At 41.1% G+C, this 22,291-nt stretch overlaps 2 protein-coding genes across 2 annotated transcripts; both read left to right on the forward strand.

The window, feature by feature from the left end:
• The first annotated feature begins 7,541 nt into the window (after window positions 1-7,541).
• Window positions 7,542-8,167, forward strand: LOC133832158 (uncharacterized). The gene is made up of 2 exons (XM_062262538.1): window positions 7,542-7,899; window positions 8,082-8,167. The coding sequence occupies exons 1-2, from the start codon at window positions 7,542-7,544 to the stop codon at window positions 8,165-8,167; spliced, it is 444 nt and encodes a 147-aa protein (XP_062118522.1).
• An 867-nt stretch (window positions 8,168-9,034) lies between these two features.
• On the forward strand, window positions 9,035-11,627 carry LOC133830407 (uncharacterized). The gene is made up of 4 exons (XM_062260381.1): window positions 9,035-9,647; window positions 10,167-10,280; window positions 10,443-10,730; window positions 11,137-11,627. Exons 1-4 carry the CDS (start codon window positions 9,111-9,113, stop codon window positions 11,344-11,346), a joined length of 1,149 nt encoding a protein of 382 aa, XP_062116365.1. The 5' UTR covers window positions 9,035-9,110; the 3' UTR covers window positions 11,347-11,627.
• The last annotated feature ends 10,664 nt before the right edge of the window (window positions 11,628-22,291 follow it).

The raw sequence follows: 22,291 nt of genomic DNA on the forward strand, positions 1-22,291 counted from the left end.
TGTCGGCCTGGCATGTGGTCAAAGGTGTGCACATAGTGCTTCCACTCTCTGTACCAATCTGTACCTTCACCACATGCGTGATATAGATGTCAGGGTCACGCTTCTGTCCTCGTCATGGCCGTATGTCCTGCACCCGTACATGTACGGGTACTTTGTATCTGATGAATATGTTGGTGCGTGGCCCCTTGGGGGACCACGGGACCTGATAACTCTAGGAATTAGAGTTATTTTACCATATTTTATATGCTAATTGTTGCTTAGTTCTTGAGTTTTTAATTAACTTATTAAGTTTTTATGTAATTTTTAATTTATTAGTCTTACTGTAGTTTTCTAGATTTTTATATGTTTTTATAGATATTTTATTATAATATGTTGTAATTTAATTATTTAAAATTTGTGTTGTTAGATTATAAGTATAAAAAAATGTTATTTTATTGATCTTAGTTTCTAAAGTAGATTAAATTTCAATTAGTATTTTCATGGACTTAATTTGAGTTATTTTACAATTGAAAATATTTAATTCTAATTTAATATTTACTTATTTTGTAATAAATTGTTGCATTTTAATGCTCTTGAAAAGAGAAGAAAAAATGTTAGTTTTGAAGAGAAAAGGAAATAAAAGTGATATTTTTGTAGAAAGTAACAAGAAAATATTTTCTTTACAGGCCCATGCTAGAGCCCAGGCCCACGGTCAGCTTCAGCTCCAAACCAGCTTTCGGGCCTCTGCCCCATTCAGGCCCAATCTGGGCCCGTTCCCTTCCTGCCCAGCTGCCAGCCCAAGCGCCTGGCCCAGTTTGTCCCTCACGCCTGGCATCACAAACCTCCCAGCCGTACGCCCATGTGCTCATCACTTGCTCCAACCGAAGAGCTGCATCAATCTTCTTCTCACATGCGCCAGCTCTCCACACCGTCTGTACGGGCCCAAGCAAGCCTCATCTCCAGCAGTTCTCCCACAGTCGCCTGCCCCTTCCTTGGGCCCAAGCTCCAAAGCCTCTGCTAGGCCCAGTGAGCCCAGCCGAAACTGCCTGGCACTAAGCAGCCACTTTTTGAGCCTAATGTGCCTAAATGTACTAATTGTCCCCTATGCTCAAAATGTCATTTTTTACCTTTTTGTCTACACACTTTTACCCCAAAATCATCATCACTCCTACAAATTACCCCTATTTACCATCTTATTATTAATTTAATCAATTTACTTAATATTAAATTGGTTATTTTAATAATGTCATTTTGGCTATAAATAAGGGTTTTGAAGACCATTTTAGGGTGCTTAATTTTGGTTACCATCTTTTTTCTCTCATTTTCTCTCTACCATTCTATCTTCCATTTGGGTTTTTCAAGAGCATTTTGCAAGTATGTATGTCTTTTATTTTGTAATTTCTACTCTAGTTATGTGCTTCTAATCTTTTTCATAAGATTATTAAGATCATGATGAAGCAACTTGTAACTAGGTAATATTTATGTTGTATGTTGATTTCCCTTGTAATACAACAAAGTTTATGGATTTTTCTTCTACATATATTTCTTTCATCTTAAATATCTTGTATTTTAGATTGTTAGAACATATTTACACTTTGTTCTTCATTAGTGCATAAACATAATATTCTTTGTGTAAGATGTGTCATTAAATTGTACACATCCATGCTTAGAACAAAAATATTATGTTTTGCCTTATAAATAATGTTCATTGATTTATTTGTTATTTCATTAGATTGATTTACACTAAATGCTTTGAAATTATAATTTTGAAAAGTGAAGAAAAATCCTATCTTTTTATAAGAAAATTGTGCTTAAAATTATAAATATTTTTGGAAAATGATAATTTAAATTATTTTAACTATCACTAAAACTTGGGAATCAATATACTAATAAATACTATTATTAAACTTACATTTTGTGGATTCTAGTATCTTAATAATCTTTTCTTTTAGCACTTATTGTCAAATCATTATTGGTTTATTTTCATTCTCTTAAATAGCTTTATTTTTCAATCTTTTATTTCATGTTCATAATATTAAAACTCATCAATCTTTGGAACTAGGTTAGAATTTATTACTTTTGACTTAAAATAGTTTTCTTTTTTATTTTAGACAACTCCCTTGGGTTCGATCTCGTGCTTACACGAAAACTATCCTATAAATACGATTCGTGCGCTTGCGAGTATAAATTTTTAAACATACCCGTTTTGGGTCCATCAGGAACATGGTGGTGTGAGGCCCTTGCACATGGGTGCGCAAGGCCCTTGTACATGGGTGCACGAGGCCCTTGGTGCATGGCCGATAGGTGTTTAGTGGAGGCCATGCCTCGCGAGGCCCCTAGGGGTGCGAGACGCTTTAGGGGGCCGCGGGACCATGAGTGCGCGAGGCCCTTGCACATGGGTGCACGAGGCCCTTGGTGCGTGGCCGAGGGGTGTTTAGTGGAGGCCATGTCTCGCGAGTCCCCTAAGGGGGCGAAGCACTTTAGGGGGCCGCGTGACCATGAGTGCGCGAGGCCCTTGCGCATGGGTGCACGAGGCCCTTGGTGCGTGGGCGAGGGGTGTTTAGTGGAGGCCATGTCTCGCGAGGCCCCTAAGGGGGCGAGGCGCTTTAGGGGGCCGCGTGACCATGAGTGCGCGAGGCCCTTGCGCATGGGTGCGCGAGGCCTTGATGCCCAGGTGCGTGAGGCTGGTGGTGCGAGGCACCTGGGTGCGAAGGGGCATGACATCTCGCGAGACCCTTTGGTGCGCGGGGGCGTGATGTCTCGCGAGGCACTTGGGTGCGTGAGGGCGTGGCATCCTGCAAGGTGCCAGGCGCGTGGTAAGTAGATGAGGTTTGGCGAGGCATGGAGTGTCTCGCTGTACGTGACCTAGAGCGCCTCGCCACGCGAGGCTTGGTGTGCCTCCCTGTGCGAGACTGGGCACGGCTGGCCAAGGCATAGAGGGCCTCGCTACGCGAGGCTGGGTGAAGCGTAGGGCGCCTCGCTACGCGAGGCTAGGTGACTTCTGGCTGAGGCACGGAGGGCCTCGCTACGCGAGGCTAGGGGCGTGGCTGGCCGAGGCATGGAGGGCCTCACTACGCGAGGCTGGGTGTGGCATAGTGCGGGACACCCTTCTAGGCATGAGACCCATCTGAGGCATGAAACACCTTGATGGCGTGAGGCCATTGGCCTAGGGAAATGCTCACCTATAATTTCCATACTTCCATCGAGGAAAGCTTTAAGAGAAATTATTCCATATTCACAAGTCCCACAGGTCCAAGCCCAATAGCATGAATGCCCGACCTTTAACCATGTAGCCTAACCAGGGACCAGAGGTTTTTTCCTTGGTCAATTTTTTGGCATCCACAAGGACCATGCATAAACACAGAGGCTCAAACTCTGAACAATCTCATATTCAATATTCATAGCATGCCCTAATCACATGTTTCTCGTGCAACACATGCATCACATTTAATTACTTGACATGCCTCAACAATAACCATGCATGTCACATTTAAACATCCAACATGCATCAAGAATAACCATGCATGTCATATATATACAGGGTGCAGTTTTCTTACCTTTGGTCCAAGCACAGGTTACCAATAAACGAGCCACAAGCACGATCCCGATTCCAAGCCTCTAGTGATAACCTAGTCACAACCATAAACGGGGATCCATTAAGTTCAAGTTCTAAAATCAATCCCGGAACCAAGACCTAGCCTCCGAGACGTCAAACCTCACCAATCCGGGTAGTAGGAATGATCCCGAGGCCTAAGGTTTGAGTTCCCAAGCTTAAAACATCATTTCGGTCTTAAATACCCTCAAGCATCACGGCCCTAACTCCAAAGCGCCGCGGCCTGCCTCCAAACAGAGGCAAAACCCTTCTCTGCCTGAGCCTAGTGCCGCGGCGCTCCTCCTTGCATCGCGACCCTAACTACCCAGATAGCAAGCCACCTCCTTCATCAAGCCTAGGCCGCGACGCCCTAGAACAGAGCCACGTCCCTTCCACGATCCCAGCCAAAAAAACTCATTTTTACTCTTTTAAATCCCTCCAAAAACATACCTAAACACTTCCAAATCCAAAAATCAAAGTTCTCAAACTTCCCCATGATCCAAAACCCACAAAACCCAAGCTTCAATTCAATCAAAAACTCATCAAAACACAAAATCCAATTCAAGCTTAAAAACTTTAAAAACTTAGAACTTAAAACTTGAATTACCTCTGATTGAGTTGTTTCCAACTAAATCCTTCGGTTAATAAGCTTCTAATCTTTCCTAGGATCGCTATGCCTCGATCCTCGCTTAAATCTGAGTCCTAGAACTCAAGTTACCTTCGAAAGTACGATCGAGAGACGAAAAGGGAACTTAGAGGGAGAGAGAACATACAGAACGTTCTTTTTATTTTTTTAAAGGTTACTTCAAGCTTAAGTAGCCTCAAACAAAACCCTACGCACGGGGTCCCGAAAACACTCCCAGGGGCAAAATAGTCAAAACCTCCAGAATTTCCCCCTAATCTGACTAACTCCCAATTTATCACCAAATATTGATTCCCATTACCCAATAACCCGGTAATGCTCTAAATACCCCTTGACTTACTCCAAGTCAAGCTTAAATCCTGTTGTGACTTTCCCACTAGCTTATCTCTTAGGATCGTCTCGTGCTGGGTAACCCTGGCATAACCAAACAATAATAGGAATTTTTAGGAAAAAATTGGTATTTTTCTCACCGTAGTGTCTAATGTGGTGAATGTTGTTGGAGCCTCATCTAAGTGTTGTGACATTCTCCACGAAAAACAAGCTCTCAAAGCCATCAAAGCCTTAAAAGGTGGAGAACTTTTGAGTGGAAGAGGCCAAAATCAAGAAAGTGGAATTAAGCGTCCATGTGATACACGTTGGGGATCACACTTTGGTACTTTGGTAAGCTTTACTTTAATGTTTTCGTCTACTATTGATGTGCTTGAGGAAATTACAAATGATAGATTGTGTAACGCCCTACTTCCTTAGAGCCGTTACTAAGTGATTTTTTAGACAAAACAGTGTGCAATGAACTCGCTAACCGAGGTTTTGAGACAAAAGTGTGACTAATTAAAATTTAAGGCTGTAATCTTAGAAAATGCGTCGTTTCATTTAAAACTGCTAGTATTAAACATTTGGGATCCCAAAATAAGGTTTGAAAACTATTTACATCTTGAAATAAGTTTACAGTTGATAAATCATAAAATCATAGATTATTACAGCCATTTTCAAATAAACCCCCAACCAAAGCAGTCGGGCAGGCCAAACATGTACGCGTCGCTTCACGCTCTCCGTACTCATGGTTGGTTGACTCAGTCATTGCCCTTACCTGCAACACAGAGCACCCGTGAGCCGAAGCCCAGCAAGAAAACTCATGCAGAACATAACATATGCAGTTTATACAGTTTATCATAACAGATAATCCACAGATAAACAAGTCAACCATTAGACTAAGAAAACACGGCCAAGCCGCCCCAGAGCCTTACCGAAGCCTGGGGTATCGGTTCTCACCGCGAGGATAACTCATGTATCCCTTGGGTCCCACCCTGAATATAGCATAACACATGTATCCACCGGGCCCCGCCCTGACTATAGCATCCCATGTGCTAGGTGTTACTTCCGGCCCCGCTGCCGTACCCGGCCTACGCCGCTTCAGCCCTTGCCGTTCATTCCATTATAATCACACATATAATATAACACAACAACATGCAATCAAATATTAATTCATTTAAGTCTGCACCCTAACATGTGATGCAATATAGGGCCGTGCCCTGCAATCATCTCATCATGCAACATGCAACATAGGCCCGCGCCCCGCAATCATACTATGGGCCCATGCCCTATCCTACGGGTGTTATAGTTTTCTTACCTTTCCCTTCAATAGCTTAGATCACCTAACTCCTTGAGCGCGATCCCACTCGAGCCTTAGCGCACACCTAGGCACAAACATAGGTCAAAGTCAACACCGAACCCCAAGTCCGAATACCTAGCCTCGGGACCAATCCCGAGCCCCCGGGAAGTCCTAAATCCCCAAAACAAAGTGGCGGAAACAAGCCCCGAACCCTAGGTCAAAATCCCTCATCAAAACTCAAAAATTCCCCTCTGTGAACAGTGCAACGCTACAGCGCTCTAAAGAGGGCGCTGTAGCGCTACAAGCAGAACACCCCTCCAGAAACAGGGACTAGCGCTACAGCGCCCACTGACTAGCGCTGTAGCGCTAGTTGCAGCCCAAAAAACCCAAAATCGCATTTCTGCGATTTCTTTCACCCAATCTCAAACCAAACTTCCCCAAATCTTTACCAAACTCAAAATCAAGCTTATGAACACTCTCCATCCATCCCAAGCATCCCAAATCCTCAAATCCCAAGATCATTTATCCCAAATCTCAAAATCTACCATGAACAACCCTAAACCAGAAATTCAGTCAACAACAAGTTAAAGGCTTAGAATTCTTACCATTGATGCAAATTTCGACCTTGATTCAACCCTAGACCTCCTTAGCTTGTTCATCATCAAAGCTTGCTCAGAAATTCCCTAAAATTCCCATCAACTCAGCTCTAAACACAGCTCAAACCATCAAAACCCTTAAAACTGAAATCTCTTAAAACATACCTCAAAAGTTGATGTGTTCTTGCCAAATCTTCAAGTCTAACCCAAGATCCTTGATGCTCAGCCTATCCTTGCTCTCCACTAAGCTTTGCTCCAAGAAAAAAATGGAGCGGAATGGTGCAAGGATGCACAAACCGACCCTTGTGAAAACCCCTCTGTTTTCCCTCTTTTCTTTCTTTCCTTTTCTTTCTCTCCACAGCCAACACTCTCTATAAATCCCACTAAGTGTAAAGCCTCATAAATCAATTTCTAAAAGCCAAATGACCAAAATGCCCTTCCTATTAATTCTCAATCCTTTTGTCCAAATAGGGCCATTTTAGTCATTTTACCCAATTCCCGCTAATCCTCAAGTGTCTCTAATATTTTCCCGTTGCTTTCCAACACCCGAGAAACCACCAAATAAATATCCCCCATCATCAAAATAAATCTCAATCTATTCTCTGAATTCCTGCTTATACCCCCAGGCTCGCCCCGAGCTGGGTATAAATTCCTGTCATGACTTTCCGCTAGCCTGCTCACTGGGATCGCCTCGAGTCACAAGGCACAGATACACCCACATACCACTGTGGTCTAAACAATCATCACATATCAATGCAGTTATGCCTAACATGGCCAAAATTACAGATATGCCCTTCTAACACGATCCGGGCCTACATGCATACTAATATACATAGCCATGCATCTCAGATAAACAAATAGTCATATAACATGCTTTAAATCATAACCATGCATTTAACTCATCAAATCACACATAAATCTCATCATGCCCTCATGGCACGCTAATCAAGGCCCTCAAGCCTTATTAGCGGATTTGGGTCGTTACAGATTGAATAGTGAGCAAAAATATGTGCAAACATATGATTTTTTTTCTTTAGCTTACATTTGGTGAAGAATATTCTTGGGATCACAAATGAGTTGTCACAAGTCTTACAAAAAGGTGATCAAGATATTGTGAATGTAATGGATTTAGTCAAAATATGCAAGAAACAGCTACAAATGATGAAAGACAATGGATGGGATTCTTTAGTAGAAGAAGTTTCTAATTGTTGTATGAAGTTCAATATTGATGTTCTTGATATATATCATATGTATTGTCCTCAAGGGAAATCACAGTGCAAGGTTCCAAAGCTTACAAATTTTCACTATTTCCGTGTTGATTTTTTCAATACAGTGATAGATTTACAACTACAAGAACTAAATAGTCGTTTTAATGAGGGTAATACTAAGTTGCTACTTTGTTTAGCTTGCCTATCTCCAGCTAATTCATTTTTTGCTTTTGACAAGGGAAAGTTAATCCTTCTTGCTCAACTTTATCCATGTGATTTTTCTACAATGGATATTAAGGTACTAGAATATTAACTTCAAATCTATGTTGATGATATGCGCTCTCATGTCAAGTTTTCAACTTTGAAAGGGATGGTTGGTATTTAGTTGAGACAAAAAAGAATAAGGTATATCCATTGGTTTATTTGTTTATTGAATTGGCATTAACACTTCCAGTTGCAACAGCTTCGGTAGAAAGAGCATTCTCTGCAATGAACATTGGGAAGAATCAAATGCGCAACAAATGGGAGATCAATGGTTGAATGATAGCTTCACTATGTATCTTGAGAAGGATGTATTCAATATGATTGATAATGAGCCTATTGTCCATCATTTTCAAACACATGAAATCTCGTCGATGACAACTTTAAATGTACGAGCTGAACAATTGATTTATTATGCTAAAATTTCATGACAATGTGTACTATTTTTAAGTATTGCTTGAGATTTATTGATAGTCCTTACTCACAAAAAAAAAACTCTAAAATTTTAATTAATTTTTTAACATATTATTGGCCTGTTTAGTAAAATTTTTATTTTTGAAAATTTTAAACACAAAAATAGAAATATAATTTTATTTTTGTTTATTTATTTTTAAAAAATAAAAATATGTTTGGTAACTATTTTTGTTTTTTGTTTTTAAAAACAAAAAATAATAAACGTGTTTGATAACTTTTATTTTTATTTTTTGTTTAATAATATAAGATGTTGATTTGAAAAAGAGATAAAAAAAAATTGAAAACTGTTTAAAAAAAATTTGAAAGTGAAAAAATTCTATTTTTAAAATTTAAAAAAATAATAAATAAAAATAGAGTTACCAAACACATTTTATGTTTAATTTTCAAAATTTTAATTAATTAAATAAAAAATAATTTTTTTGAAGTGTTAGCAAACACAACCTATTTTTTTTTTTTTTAAATTGTGCCCCCTTAATCAATTGCTGGGTCTGCCACTGCCTGCAAGAGACCTATCACGGTTGGCTTAACTGCACATTATATTAAGCTATATTAAGTGGAGTTTTATTTTATTTTTTTGTCAATTAGCTTTATTGCTAAAAAGTCCCTATTACAATGAAAAAAGTATTGAATAAAGGACACACGACAGCAAACTCATATGACCATAAATTAGTTATCAATTAGAAATGGAAAAAAAAAAAAGTAAATAATAGGCAGAGGTGAAGAAAGAGGGGGAAAAATAGTTCCAAAAATGGTGGCAATATCGCTCTACAGAGGAAACCTTCACAGAGTTCCTGACGTTCCTCGCCGATGGCTTATGCCGACCCCTCAAATCTCCCTCAAAGAATTCAGGCTCCTCTTGTCCCGTCGCTCCAAAGCCCTCTCTCGCCTCCATTCCTCTACCACCACGGCCACCACCACCACCACCAACGCCACTGATACCTCCTCTAACCCTAACCCTAACCCTAGCCCTGATCCTAATCCTAATTTAGTTTCGGATCAGCAAAATGGAGCATCGAATGAGGCCCCTGATGATTCCCGTCCCGATGCTCAAGTGAATGTGGAGAAGGTTCCTGTTGATTGGGGTGAAGGGCCGTCCGGTGAGAGCAAGGTTGAAGAAAATCCGAATCTCAATGGGTCTTCGGGAAAACCCATTGATGGCACTGATTCGCTGCCTGGTCCTAAATCCAATGAGCCCGAGGGAGGTTGTGATCCGGCTGACGATGGTGCGAAATCGCAGGAAATGCAGGATCAGAAAGTGGAGGAAATTGCCGAACCCAATTCTGAGGTATGTGAAGGTGTCTATTTTTTAATTGGATTGGTTAAGTTTTTTTTATTGAAGAGGTTAAGAACAGAACCCAAAGCTTCATGTTGTAAGACTAGCTATGTTGGGGTATGAATTTGTGAAGAAATGGGGGAATTGGAGCCATTGCAGAATTTGAATTTTGAGATAGTTAGCAGTTTTAGTGCGTATTTGTGTTATTTTTGGAATTGTGATAGAAATTTGCTCCATGTTTATGTGTTACTGGTTGAATAGTTGTTTAGGATTGGATTTTGTTTTTAGATTATGAAAGAGTGACAAAAAGTTTTAAGTTGATATGGGGTCGAGATCACGCAATAATATGGGCTTGGGCTCATTTTTGTTTTTTAAAGCGAAACTGTAGATGGAAAATTTCAAATTACATTGTAGACATCAATCTCTTCATTTCATTTTTTAAAAGAATAAAATAAAACTAGAGTAAACCCAATGAAGACCAAATTTTCGTTCATGATGTTTCCTAACTGATGTCTGTGTTTTTATAAATAGACTAAAAAGAACGAGGATATGCCGAGTGATAAAATTAAAAGGAAGAAGGAGGTTGAGGAGAAGCTGCAAGTTTTGAATGACAAGAAACATAATCTTGTACAAGTACTCAAGCAGGTAATTATTGGATTCGTGTAACTTTGATTGGAACATGTTTCGAAGTTTAGTACTTCTCGTTCTTATTAACTTTATCTTGTAGATTTGTGATGTTCAAGGACTTCGCATTGCCGTTCTCCTTTAAATAGTTTTTAACTTGATTTGGTTGCTGTTGGTTTTCAGATTTTAAATGCAGAGGAAGAATTGAAGAGACGAATTAGCATGCAAGGGACTCCTGCTCGTGCAGCTGCTCCTCTTCAAGTGGATGTAAACAGTGATTCTGTGTCGATGACTAGGCATGTTATTTCGAGGACTGGCTCAGAGCCAAATCATAGTGGCGAAGCTGAAGGGGGAGAAACTGATGCTTTTTCAAACCATAATTTTCCTTCTCGTCAGATATGCCGTATGAACAGCACATCACCATCTTCTGAGTCTCCTATTAGAAGGCCTCCATTTGTTCAACATAATGTGGTATGTTATTTGATTCATCAGTGTATTCTCTATCATATTATGAAGTCTTTTAAGACCCGCTATAATTTTTGTCATTTTTATAGTCATGGATTAAGAACTTAAAATTACGTATGACTGCACTCTACATTGTGCCTATGATTGAAAAATAGCTAATTTTACAGGTGACAGTGCAAATTGTTTGTGTCTTTTCATTTCATCTAATATTAACAAAAGTTTGCTCTGATAGCTATGGCACACATTTTATTGGTTTTCCGCCATAAATTGAAATCGTTTGCCATGGTTCAACTATACTTGTGATAAGCTGGAGAACTACTAAGCATGCAATTGTTTTAATGTTATCTGGAAGTTTTGCTCTCATATTCTGCAACCTGCATTGTCTCAAAGTTGGGTGTGTGTATATGTCCAGGCGCCTCATTCAACTCCTCGAACAAGTTTAGGGCCAACTGGTAGTCCATCTCCATCGCGTTTTACTCCCATAGTAAACCAGGGTCCTCCTGCAAATCTTCCTACACTATCAGTGTCTGGTACCAATTATATAGCATCATCCCCGTCTCCTGCAGCGTCTGGTGGTACTTCTGCCTTTAGAGATTCTCGGTTGCCAAGTCCGTGGAATTAGCAGAACTATGCTTGTTTCATCCTTGAAGGTCGGTTTTGTGAGGATTACCGGATAACAAGGTCAGGTGTGTATATCTGTAGGAGATGATACATTAATGAAGGTTCATATCACGCAGGGTATGATTCTGTAAAGTGAAGAATTATAACAACGTTAAGCTGCTTTGAAAAACATGTCTTTATTATATTTTTTATTCTTAACCTTTATATACATACTAGTAAATAGTGCCGCTCAATTGTTTAGATATATATTTTTTAAATACAAGTCCCACTTAATTCTCATAACTACATATTTTATTGTTGATTTTATTAGATTTTTTTCATATCAACTCTTTTAACTCGTTATTGTAATTTAAAACTATTTTATCTGATTATTTTTTATTCAAATATTGTGTAAACTAATAAATGAAATACGAATAAATTAGTATATTACATGTGAATGATACATAGTGGGTTATTTTACTTTATGGACTCCACAATAAAAAAATATTTATAATAATACGCATTATAGAGCAAAATCAAGTTGTTACTCTAAATTTATCACTGGTTTGTAGATACATATGCATATTATAAACAATAATTAATTCTTACATGTGCTCAAGTTTATTTTACTTTTAATTGCACTTATCAGAGTCCAACGATTCTCAAAACAAATTTGTCTATGCAGTTAGTGTTGATGTTGTTTTTCGTCAACTTAAATCTGAAGAGCACTAAACACAGAATTAAGAAAATAAATAAAAACAATCAGGATTTTACGTAGTTTAACAATTAAAATCTGCTTAGATGTAATTTAGCAGAGTATTATCAGTACCCAATTGTGCGTATCTTCAAATGAAATTATCGAGTCTATTTATACTAGTTAACAAAATATCTTCCCTTTTACTTCGGGAAGTTACAATTTAAATTTGAAACACATATAATTAAATATATTAATCATGTAATATCCCATGATAATCGGGATTTGTTATCATATATCAACAAATTCCCAAGGAATAGGGATTTCATAATAGCCACTGCGTCCAAACTGGGTTACCGACCTCGAACATACAGTTTACACACTTTCGATATCGACCAACATCGCGAGCTCGTTATTCTGGTTAGCCTTACCCTTAGTCAGCAATATCATCGAACTTAACCCTCGAAGATCAACCTTTTCGAGTTTCCAATGAAGGTTCGAATTACTCTCAAATACTCCAGAGAATATCCATCCTTTCAAGCTTGATGCTTAAGCTCGAACCTTCTTAACTGGTGCTTGATCGCCAATAGGAACAAATCAGGAAACATGTTAATTTATATAAATGTTGAGCTCTTACTTGACATTTTCGAGCTTACACTTTAAGATCATACATTTCAAGGGTCATTTATGACGATTTTGAAATTTGGGTGTAACATTTTGCCCCCTCAAAAGTGTTGGTTCGAATCCTATGAGAAGGAAACTTTTGAACTTCACATTTCGAAAAACGTGCCACCTACCACACTTGAGTATGGACATGCGTCACTCGGGGATTGCACACCCAGAGAACTGAAGGACTCCTTATTTCTGCACACGTCCTTTCATATAACCCCTTTTTGCTGCCATTGTTAGAATTAAACCCCATCCGTTAGATCATTTCTCAACCCGAATCAAGGGCCCAGATCTATTCGACCTTTGACATCCCTCTTTGACATATATATGTAACGACCCAAATTTACTAATAAGGCTTAAGGACCTTGATTAGTGTGTCGGGATGGCATAATTGTATTATATGTGATTTAATGATTAAAAGTATGTTATATGATTATTTGAATATCTGAGATGCATGACTATGTGTATTAGTATGCATATAGGCCCTGAATAGGTTAGAAGGGCATAATCGTAATTTTGGCACGTTGAGGGCATAACTGTATATATATATATATATGATAAATTGATGAGACCACATTATTATGTGGATATATTTGTAATATGGGATTCGAGGCGATCCTAGTTAGCGGTTTAGCGAAAAAGTCATGGCGGGGATTTATACCCGGCTCGGGGCGAGCCTAGGGGGTATTTCTGGGAATTTAGAGAATATATTGGAGTCAATTTTGATATTGGGGAATATAATTGGTGATTGTTTAGGTGTCGGGAAGTAAGCGGTAAATAATAGAGACACTCGAGGAATTAGCGGGAATTGGGAATAAATGACCAGAATGCCCTTGGTTGGGTTAAGGGCTTAAATTTTAATGGGAGGGTATTGTGGTCATTTGGTTTATAAGGGATAAGTATTATTAAGCTTTCTAATTTAGTGGATTGTGTAGAAAGAGCTAGAAGTCTGAAGGAAAGAAAGGAAAGAAAAGAAAGAAAGAAGAGAAAAGGAAAAAAAAAAAAGGAATTGGAAGTCTATCTCTCTCTCATTCGGTTGGAGGTCTCTTCTCCATTTCTTGAAGACGTTTCGAGCTAAAACTCAGAGGGAGTCTAGACAGGAGCTTGAGGCTAAGGTCTTTGGTCTGGTTTGAGGAATTGGCAGGGGATACTCATCATTTGAGGTAAGGTTCAAAGTAGCTTTTCAGTTTCTAGTTCCTGGTATTGTTGTGGATTTTGAGTTGGGTTTTGATGGGGAATTCTAGGGAATTGATGCTGAAGCTTTGAGGAGGTGAAGGCTAAGCTAGTGTGGAGAATAACCTAGGTTGGGCTCATCCATCAAAGGTAAGGAATTCTAGTTCAAGTTATGTGGTTTCAGTTGTTGTTTTTGTTGAGTTTCTGAGCTTTAGGTCTAGCTATGGTGATTTCTTTGATTTGGGGTGCATGTGATTGAATTTTGTGTGGTTGGGACTTATGGGATGAGTTGAGGATGTTGGGAGGTTTTCTTTGAAGTTTGGTTGAGGTTTGGTTGAGTTTTGAGTAGGTTTGGCTTGGGAAAATTCGAAGGAGAAAATGTTGTGCAGGGCTGTGCTATGACTAGCGCTACAACACTAGTCACTGGGTGCTGTAGCGCTAGGCTGTGTGGTCTGGGGCGTTTCAAGCTCTGTTTGTAGCGCTACCCTATTTCCAGAAAGGGGTTTTTGGGTTATTTTCAAGGGTTTTTGCCCGGGGGTTCGGGGTTTGATTTCATCACCCCGTTTGGTGGAATTAGGGCTTCCTGAGGGCTCGGGATTGGTCCCGAGGCTAGGTTTTGGATTTGAGCTTTGTTGATGATTATGATCTATGGCTGTGACTAGGTGTACGCTAGGGCTCAAGAGGGATCATGCTAAAGGATCAAATTGAACAAAGCTAGCGAATCTAAAGGTAAGAAAACTGCACTCGATTATGTGTTTCTGATGGGACTAAGAGCTGCCTATATCTGTATGATGTCATAGATGGAATTATACCATGGGACATGTGATATACGACCTAAGGGTGCCGTAAATAATACTTGCGCACAGGGTGCGGCTCGGCCACTGGTAGCTAAGGACAGCTTAACATTCACTGAGCTTGGTTTAAGCGGGCCGGAGTCAGTGGGATAAATAGAGGGTGCGGCCTAAGGGCGTTAACTGTAGTTATCATATGTGGATTGATTATTGATATCAAATGATATAAATGGTATGCTGAATACTTGATTAACATGAATGCTTAGACTGTTGAGTACATGCTTATGCGGTATGAGTTATCTGATTGTCTATTGAATGATTGTGCTCTGTTATCGTGTTTTCTTGTTGGGCCTTGGCTCACGAGTGCTATGTGGTGCAGGCAAAGGCAAAGGGAAGTTGGACCAACCTTGAGGTGGAGAGCTACGGGGCTGAATGTACATAGTCAGCTGTTCGGCCGCCACGTTCGAGGAGTAGAACAGGACGAGAAAAGCCTATTTGTATGTTTTGCCTTAGAATGGCTAGTATCTGTATTTAAATCTTAATTCTTTTGTAAACGGTCTTAAACTTATTAATTTTGGGATCCCATGTAAAGAGAAAATGTTTATTTGTAAGAAATGAAGCTTTTCAGACCAAAATCTTTTAACCCTAGTTCAACTATAGTTTCAGTAACACGTTTTGAGTTAAATGACTTGATTAGCAAGTCTTGCACCTTTATAAACACACAGTGTAACGGTCTTGGCTATCCAAGGCGTTACAACTTGGTATCAGAGCGTCCTAGGTTTAAGGGTTCCTGAAGACTGGCTGGACATGTACATTCGCCACAAAAGACAAGCTCGATTCAGGGTTTGGTAAATTGTGTATACATGCCTATATGCTTAAATGATTTGAATGAGATATGACTGTTGATATTTGCTTGATTAATAGGGAGCATGAGATACTGACAGGGCCTGTCCCTTGACTATTTCATGATGATATTGAGGCATGCTTATCAGCACTACTATGCATGTGAATGAATATATGGATGAATATTTGGATAAATTTCTATATCTTGATTGCTTGTCAATGTTTGGGGTTCTAATGGTGGATCATGGGAGGATTATTACCCTGTCATCATAGTCTGACTGCCGAGTCATTGATTGCAGATTGACTTGGATAATTATGCATCCAAGAAAATCTACACGACTAGCCAGCAATAGGTCTGAGACTAAAGATGATGACCACGGCCAGACCCCTCCGCCAGTCCCTGAGAACTGGCAGCAGCTTATGGCAGACATGCAAGCTCGGCTACAGAGCCAGGATGAACAGATCTGAATTCTGCGGTAGCAGACTCCATCAAGGAGTGTTGCCCCCATTGTGCCACCTGTAGTGGTACCTGTTGTACATCCGGTAGAGGTTGAGAATAGATGGGAGTAGTTGTATGAGCGGTTCAGGAAACAGCATCCTCGATCTTTGAAGGTCAACCTGATCCACTGAAAGCTGAGCAGTGTTTGACTATGATTACTACCATTCTGGGCTTTATGAGGGTAGAGGGACATGATAGAGTGGCCTGTGCCACATATATACTGAGAGAGGATGCCTGAATCTGGTGGGAGGTGGCATCACAGACCAGAGATGTTACTGCTTTGACTTGGGAATTATTCAAGGACCTATTCAGTCAGAAGTATTATAATGTTGCCATCAGGGCAGCGAAGGTAAATGAGTTCGTGGGGCTGGTTCAGGGCAGCGTGACAGTTACAGAATATGCTCTAAAGTTTGACAGACTTGCAAAATTCGCACCCGATCTTGTGCCTACTAATGCAGCTAGGCAAGACAAATTTATTAGAGGGCTTAATGCGATGATAGCCCAAGATGTGAGGATTACAACAGTTCCTGGAGGGACAACTTATGCCCAGGCTATAGAGAATGCTCTTACCGCTGAGGAAGCGGAGAATAAGATATGGAGACAGAGTGCAACGAGACGGGAGGGTCGCAGGGAGGTGCCTCCATTTAAAGAGGAAGACCCCTGATGCTTCGACCGTTCCTGGTCCTGATAGGAGAGGTCAGGGTACTCAGGGTGGCCGTCAGGGAGGTGGTGATACATGGAGGACTTATCCTGAGTGCACGAGGTGCAGAAGACGCCATCCGGGCGAATGTCGGGCTAAGGCCTGTTATGTGTGCGGGGTGGTGGGACACCTCAAGAAAGATTGCCCGACAATGAAGAAGGGAGATGCGGGGAAGGTGGACAACTTGACTCCAGCTCGAGTGTTCACCCTGACCCAGGCAGAGGCCGAGACTAACCCCTCGGTAGTGACAAGTTAGCTTTCTAGTGCTGGCTCTCCTTTTACTGTATTGATAGACTCTGGTGCTACACATTCGTTTGTTTCTAGTAAGGTGATTGATAGACTGTGTAGACCTAGTGAGTATTGTACTTCAGAGTTTGGGACTATTTTACCTGCAGGGGAACTGGTAGTATCTAGGAGGTGGATTAGAGCATTGCCAGTAATAGTTGACGGTAGAGAGTTGTCAGTAGACTTGATTGAGTTGAGTATGGAGGACTTTGATATGATTTTAGGTATGGATTGGCTGGTTAGGTATGGAGCTACTATTAACTGCAAGAAGAAGATGGTGACCTTTGAGCCAGAGGGCGAGGATCCCTTTGTTTTTGTGGGAGCGGTGCATGGACCCCGCGTACCCAGGATATCGGCGTTGAGAGCCAGAGATCTGTTACAAGGAGGGTGTATAGGTTTTCTGGCTAGTGCGGTGGATACCACCAGGGTTTCGCCAACAGGACCGAAAGAGACCAGATTGGTTTGCGAGTTCTTGGATGTGTTCCCTGAGGAATTTTCGAGGTTGCCGCTGCGTAGAGAGATTTAGTTTGTTATTGAGCTGGCGCCAGGGACAGAGCCAGTGTCGAGGGCACCATATAGGATGGCACCGGCGGAACTGAAAGAATTGAAGATACAGTTGCAGGAGCTTTTGGATTTGGGGTTCATCAGGCCTAGTTACTCACCATGGGGTGCTCCATTTTTTTTTGTGAAGAAGAAGGACGGGACTTTGAGAATGTGTATAGACTATAGGGAGTTGAACAAGTTGACTGTCAAGAATAAGTACCCCCTACCAAGGATTGATGACTTGTTCGATCAGTTGCAGGGTAATACGGTGTTCTCAAAGATTGATCTTCGATCTGTTTATCACCAGCTGAGGATCAAGGATGAGGACATACCAAAGACGGCCTTTCGAATGAGGTACAGGCATTATGAGTTTCTGGTCATGTCGTTTGGTTTGACCAATGCCCTAGCAACCTTTATGGATCTAATGAACAGAATGTTCAAAGAATTTTTAGATCAGTTTGTTATTGTCTTCATCGACGACATCTTAGTGTACTCCAGTTCAGAGGCAAAGCATGAGATTCATCTTCGACAGGTTCTTCAGAGGTTGAGGGAGCATCAGTTGTACGCCAAGTTTAAGAAATGTGAATTTTGGTTACCAGAAGTGACTTTCCTTGGACATATTGTGGGCGCAGATGGGATTAAGGTGGATCCATCTAAGGTAGAGGCAGTTAGGGATTGACCGAGGCCAAGGAACGCCTCAGAGGTGCAGAGTTTTCCTGGTTTAGCGAGTTACTACAGACGGTTTGTGGAAGGCTTCTCGAAGATAGGGGCACCGATGACAGAATTGACACGGAAGAATTTGAAGTTTATCTGGTCAGACAAGTGTGAGGACAGTTTCCAAGAACTGAAGCGATGACTTATTACGGCGCCTGTGTTGAGTCTTCCTTCGGGGGAAGGGAAGTTTGTTGTTTACTGCGATGCATCGAGGTTGGGTTTAGGTTGTGTGTTGATGCAGAATGAGAAGGTCATAGCTTATGCATCACGACAGCTAAATGAGTATGAGCAGCGGTATCTTACCCATGATTTGGAGTTAGCAGCGGTGGTATTCGCACTGAAGATTTGGCGGCATTATTTGTATGGGGAGAAGTGCGAGGTATACACTGACCATAAGAGTTTGAAGTATTCTTTACACAGAAGGACCTGAACATGAGACAGAGGCGTTGGCTAGAGTTGGTGAAAGACTATGATTGTGATATTCTTTGCCATCCGGGGAAAGCCAACGTAGTGGCGGATGCATTAAGCCGGAGAGTCCCAGGTCAGTTATACAAATCCACCCAGATCTCAAGAGAGTTAGCTGATGAGATGGTCAGAGCGGGGATAGAATTTGTGGTAGGTCGGTTGGCCAATATTATTCTGCAATCGACTCTGCTAGAGCGGATTAGAGAAGGACAATTGGTAGACGCTCAGTTACAGGAGTTTAGAGACAATGTCTTAGCGGGAGTAGCTAAGGACTATTCTATTTCTAAGGTTGGTATGCTTCGGTATCAGGGGCGAATTTGTGTTCCAGATGATGAGAGAATCAAATGAGAGATACTGGATAAGTCTCATACGACGCCGTACTCACTTCATCCGGGTACCACGAAGATGTACTAGGATCTGCGAACATTATATTGGTGGCCCGGGATGAAGAAGAATGTGGTGGAGTACGTAGCCAGATATTTAACCTGTCAGCAGGTGAAAGCCGAGAATCAGCAACCAGCAGGGTTGCTTCAGCCTTTGGGAATTCCCGAGTGGAAATGGGAGGACATTACAATGGATTTTGTGGGAGGTTTACCCAGAACTATAGGACATCATGACTTGGTGTGGGTGATAGTGGACAAATACACCAAGTCAGCCCATTTTCTTCCTGTGAGGTCGACATATACTGTGGATTAGTATGCAGAGTTTTATGTGAGGGAGATCGTACGACTCCATGGGGTTCCTAAATCTATAGTGTCAGATCGGGATCCCATGTTCACTTCCAAGTTTTGGGGTGGTTTGCAGAAGGCTATGGGAACTCAGTTGAAGTTCAGCACAGCCTTTCATCCTCAGACTGATGGACAATCTGAGAGGACGATTCAGGTGTTGGAGGATATGCTCAGAGCATGTGTGATCAACTTTGAAGGGTCATGGAGTAAGTATCTCCCGTTGATTGAATTTTCGTATGACAATAGTTACCAATCAACGATTGGAGTGGCTCCCTACAAGATGTTATATGGGAGGAAGTGCAAATCATCCATTCATTGGGATAAGATGGGTGAGAGGAAGTATTTGGGGCCAGAATTGGTTCAGAGAACAAGTGAAGCTATAGAGAAGACATGAACTAGGATGCTCGCCTCTCAGAGCAAACAGAAAAACTACGCTGATCCCAAGCGTAGGGACGTGGAGTTCCAGGTTGGGGACCACGTGTTTCTCTGAGTTTCACCATTGCGAGGGGTGAGTAGGTTTGGAAAGAAGGGCAAGCTAAGCCCTAGGTTCATTGGACCTTTTGAGATTCTAGAAAGGATCGGTCAGGTGGCTTACAGGTTAGCCTTGCCACCATTGTTGTCAGGAGTCCATGACGTATTCCATGTTTCTATGCTCCGGAAGTATGTTTCAAATGCGACTCATGTGTTAAGGTATGAAGATTTGGAGTTGCAGACAGATTTAGCTTATGAGGAGCAACCGGTTCAGATCTTGGATCGGAAAGATAAAGTGCTACGGAATAAGACGATTCCTCTTGTTAAGGTGTTGTGGAGGAATAGTAGGGTTGAAGAAGCGACCTGGGAGCTTGAGACAGCGATGCGGGATCAGTATCCCGAGTTACTTTGGTAAATTTCGAGGACGAAATTTTCATTAGGAGGGGATAGTTGTAACGACCCAAATTTACTAATAAGGCTTAAGGGCCTTGATTAGTGTGTCGGGAGGGAATAATTGGATTATATGTGATTTAATGATTAAAAGCATGTTATATGATTATTTGAATATCTGAGATGCATGACTATGTGCATTAGTATGCATGTAGGCCCTGAATAGGTTAGAAGGACATAATCGTAATTTTGGCCCATTGAGGGCATAACTGTATATATATATATGTGATAAATTGATGAGACCACATTATTATGTGGATATATTTGTAATCTGTGATTTGAGGCGATCCTAGTGAGCGGTTTAGCGAAAAAGTCATGGTGGGGATTTATACCCGGCTCGGGCGCGAGCCTAGGGGTATTTATGGGAATTTAGAGAATATATTGGAGTCAATTTTGATATTGGGGAATATAATTGGTGATTGGTTAGGTTTTGGGAAGTAAGCGGTAAATAATAGAGACACTCGAGGAATTAGCGGGAATTCGGAATAAATGACCAGAATGCCCTTGGTTGGGTTAAGGGCTTACATTTTAATGGGAGGGTATTGTGGTCATTTGGTTTATAAGGGATAAGTATTATTAAGCTTTATACTTTAGTAGATTGTGTAGAAAGAGCTAGAAGTCTGAAGGAAAGAAAGGAAAGAAGAGAAAAGGAAAAAAAAGGGAAATTGAAAGTCTATCTCTCTCTCATTCGGTTGGAGGTCTCTTCTCCATTTCTTGAAGGAGATTGGAGCAAAAACTCAGAGGGAGTCTAGGCAGGAGCTTGTGGCTAAGGTCTTTGGTCTGGTTTGAGGAATTGGCAGGGGATACTCATCATTTGGGGAAAGGTTCAAAGTAGTTTTTCAGTTTCTAGTTCCTGGTATTGTTGTTGATTTTGAGTTGGATTTTGATGGGGAATTCTAGGGAATTGAGGCCGAAGCTTTGAGGAGGTGAAGGCTAAGCTAGTGTGGAGAATAACCTAGGTTAGGCTCATCCATCAAAGGTAAGGAATTTTAGTTCAAGTTCTGTGGTTTCATTTGTTGTTTTTGTTGAGTTTTTGAGCTTTAGGTCCAGCTATGGTGATTTCTTTGATTTGGGGTGCATGTGATTGAATTATGTGTGGTTGGGACTTATGGGATGAGTTAAGGATGTTGGGAGGCTTGCTTTGAAGTTTGGTTGAGGTTTGGTTGAGTTTTGAGTAGGTTTGGCTTGGGAAAATTCGAAGGAGAAAATGTTGTGCGGGGCTGTGCTGTGACTAGCCCTACAGCGCTAGTCGCTGGGCGCTGTAGCGCTAGGCTGTGTGGTCTGGGGCATTTCAGGCTCTGTTTGTAGCGTTGTAGCGCTCTCCTTAGAGTGTTGTAGCGCTACCTTGTTTCGAGAAAGGGGTTTTGGGTTATTTTCAAGGGTTTTTTCCTGGGGGTTCGAGGTTTGATTCCACCACCCCGTTTGATGGAATTAGGGCTTCCCGAGGGCTCGAGATTGGTCCCGAGGCTAGGTTTTGGATTTGAGCTTTGTTGATGATTCTGATCTATGGTTGTGACTATGTGTACGCTAGGGCTCAAGAGGGATCGTGCTTGAGGATCAAATTGAACAAAGCTAGCGAATCTAAAGGTAAGAAAACTGCACCCGGTTATGTGTTTCTGATGGGACTAAGAGCTCCCTATATCAGTATGATGTCATAGATGGTATTATACCATGGGACATGTGATATACGACCTAAGGGTGCCGTAAATAATACTTGCGCACAGGGTGCGGCTCGGCCACTGGTAGCTAAGGACAGCTTAACATTCACTGAGCTTGGTTTAAGCGGGCCAGAGTCAGTGGGATAAATAGAGGGTGCGGCCTAAGGGCGTTAACCGTAGTTATCATATGTGGATTGATTATTGATATCAAATGATATACATGGTATGCTGAATACTTGATTAACATGAATGCTTAGACTGTTGAGTACATGCTTATGCGGTAT

This window comes from Humulus lupulus, chromosome 4 (genome assembly GCF_963169125.1).
Source record: "Humulus lupulus chromosome 4, drHumLupu1.1, whole genome shotgun sequence".
Lineage (NCBI taxonomy): Eukaryota > Viridiplantae > Streptophyta > Magnoliopsida > Rosales > Cannabaceae > Humulus > Humulus lupulus.

Excerpts from the sequence above, each read along its gene's own strand:
- LOC133832158 (XM_062262538.1), top strand. The coding sequence starts at position 7,542 with ATGGATTTAGTCAAAATATGCAAGAAACAGCTACAAATGATGAAAGAC. Across the intron at positions 7,900-8,081 it reads TCTTGCTCAACTTTATCCAT|TTGCAACAGCTTCGGTAGAA; the intron begins GTGATTTTTCTA and ends TAACACTTCCAG.
- LOC133830407 (XM_062260381.1), top strand. The coding sequence starts at position 9,111 with ATGGTGGCAATATCGCTCTACAGAGGAAACCTTCACAGAGTTCCTGAC. Across the intron at positions 10,281-10,442 it reads TTGTACAAGTACTCAAGCAG|ATTTTAAATGCAGAGGAAGA; the intron begins GTAATTATTGGA and ends GTTGGTTTTCAG. Across the intron at positions 10,731-11,136 it reads CATTTGTTCAACATAATGTG|GCGCCTCATTCAACTCCTCG; the intron begins GTATGTTATTTG and ends GTATATGTCCAG.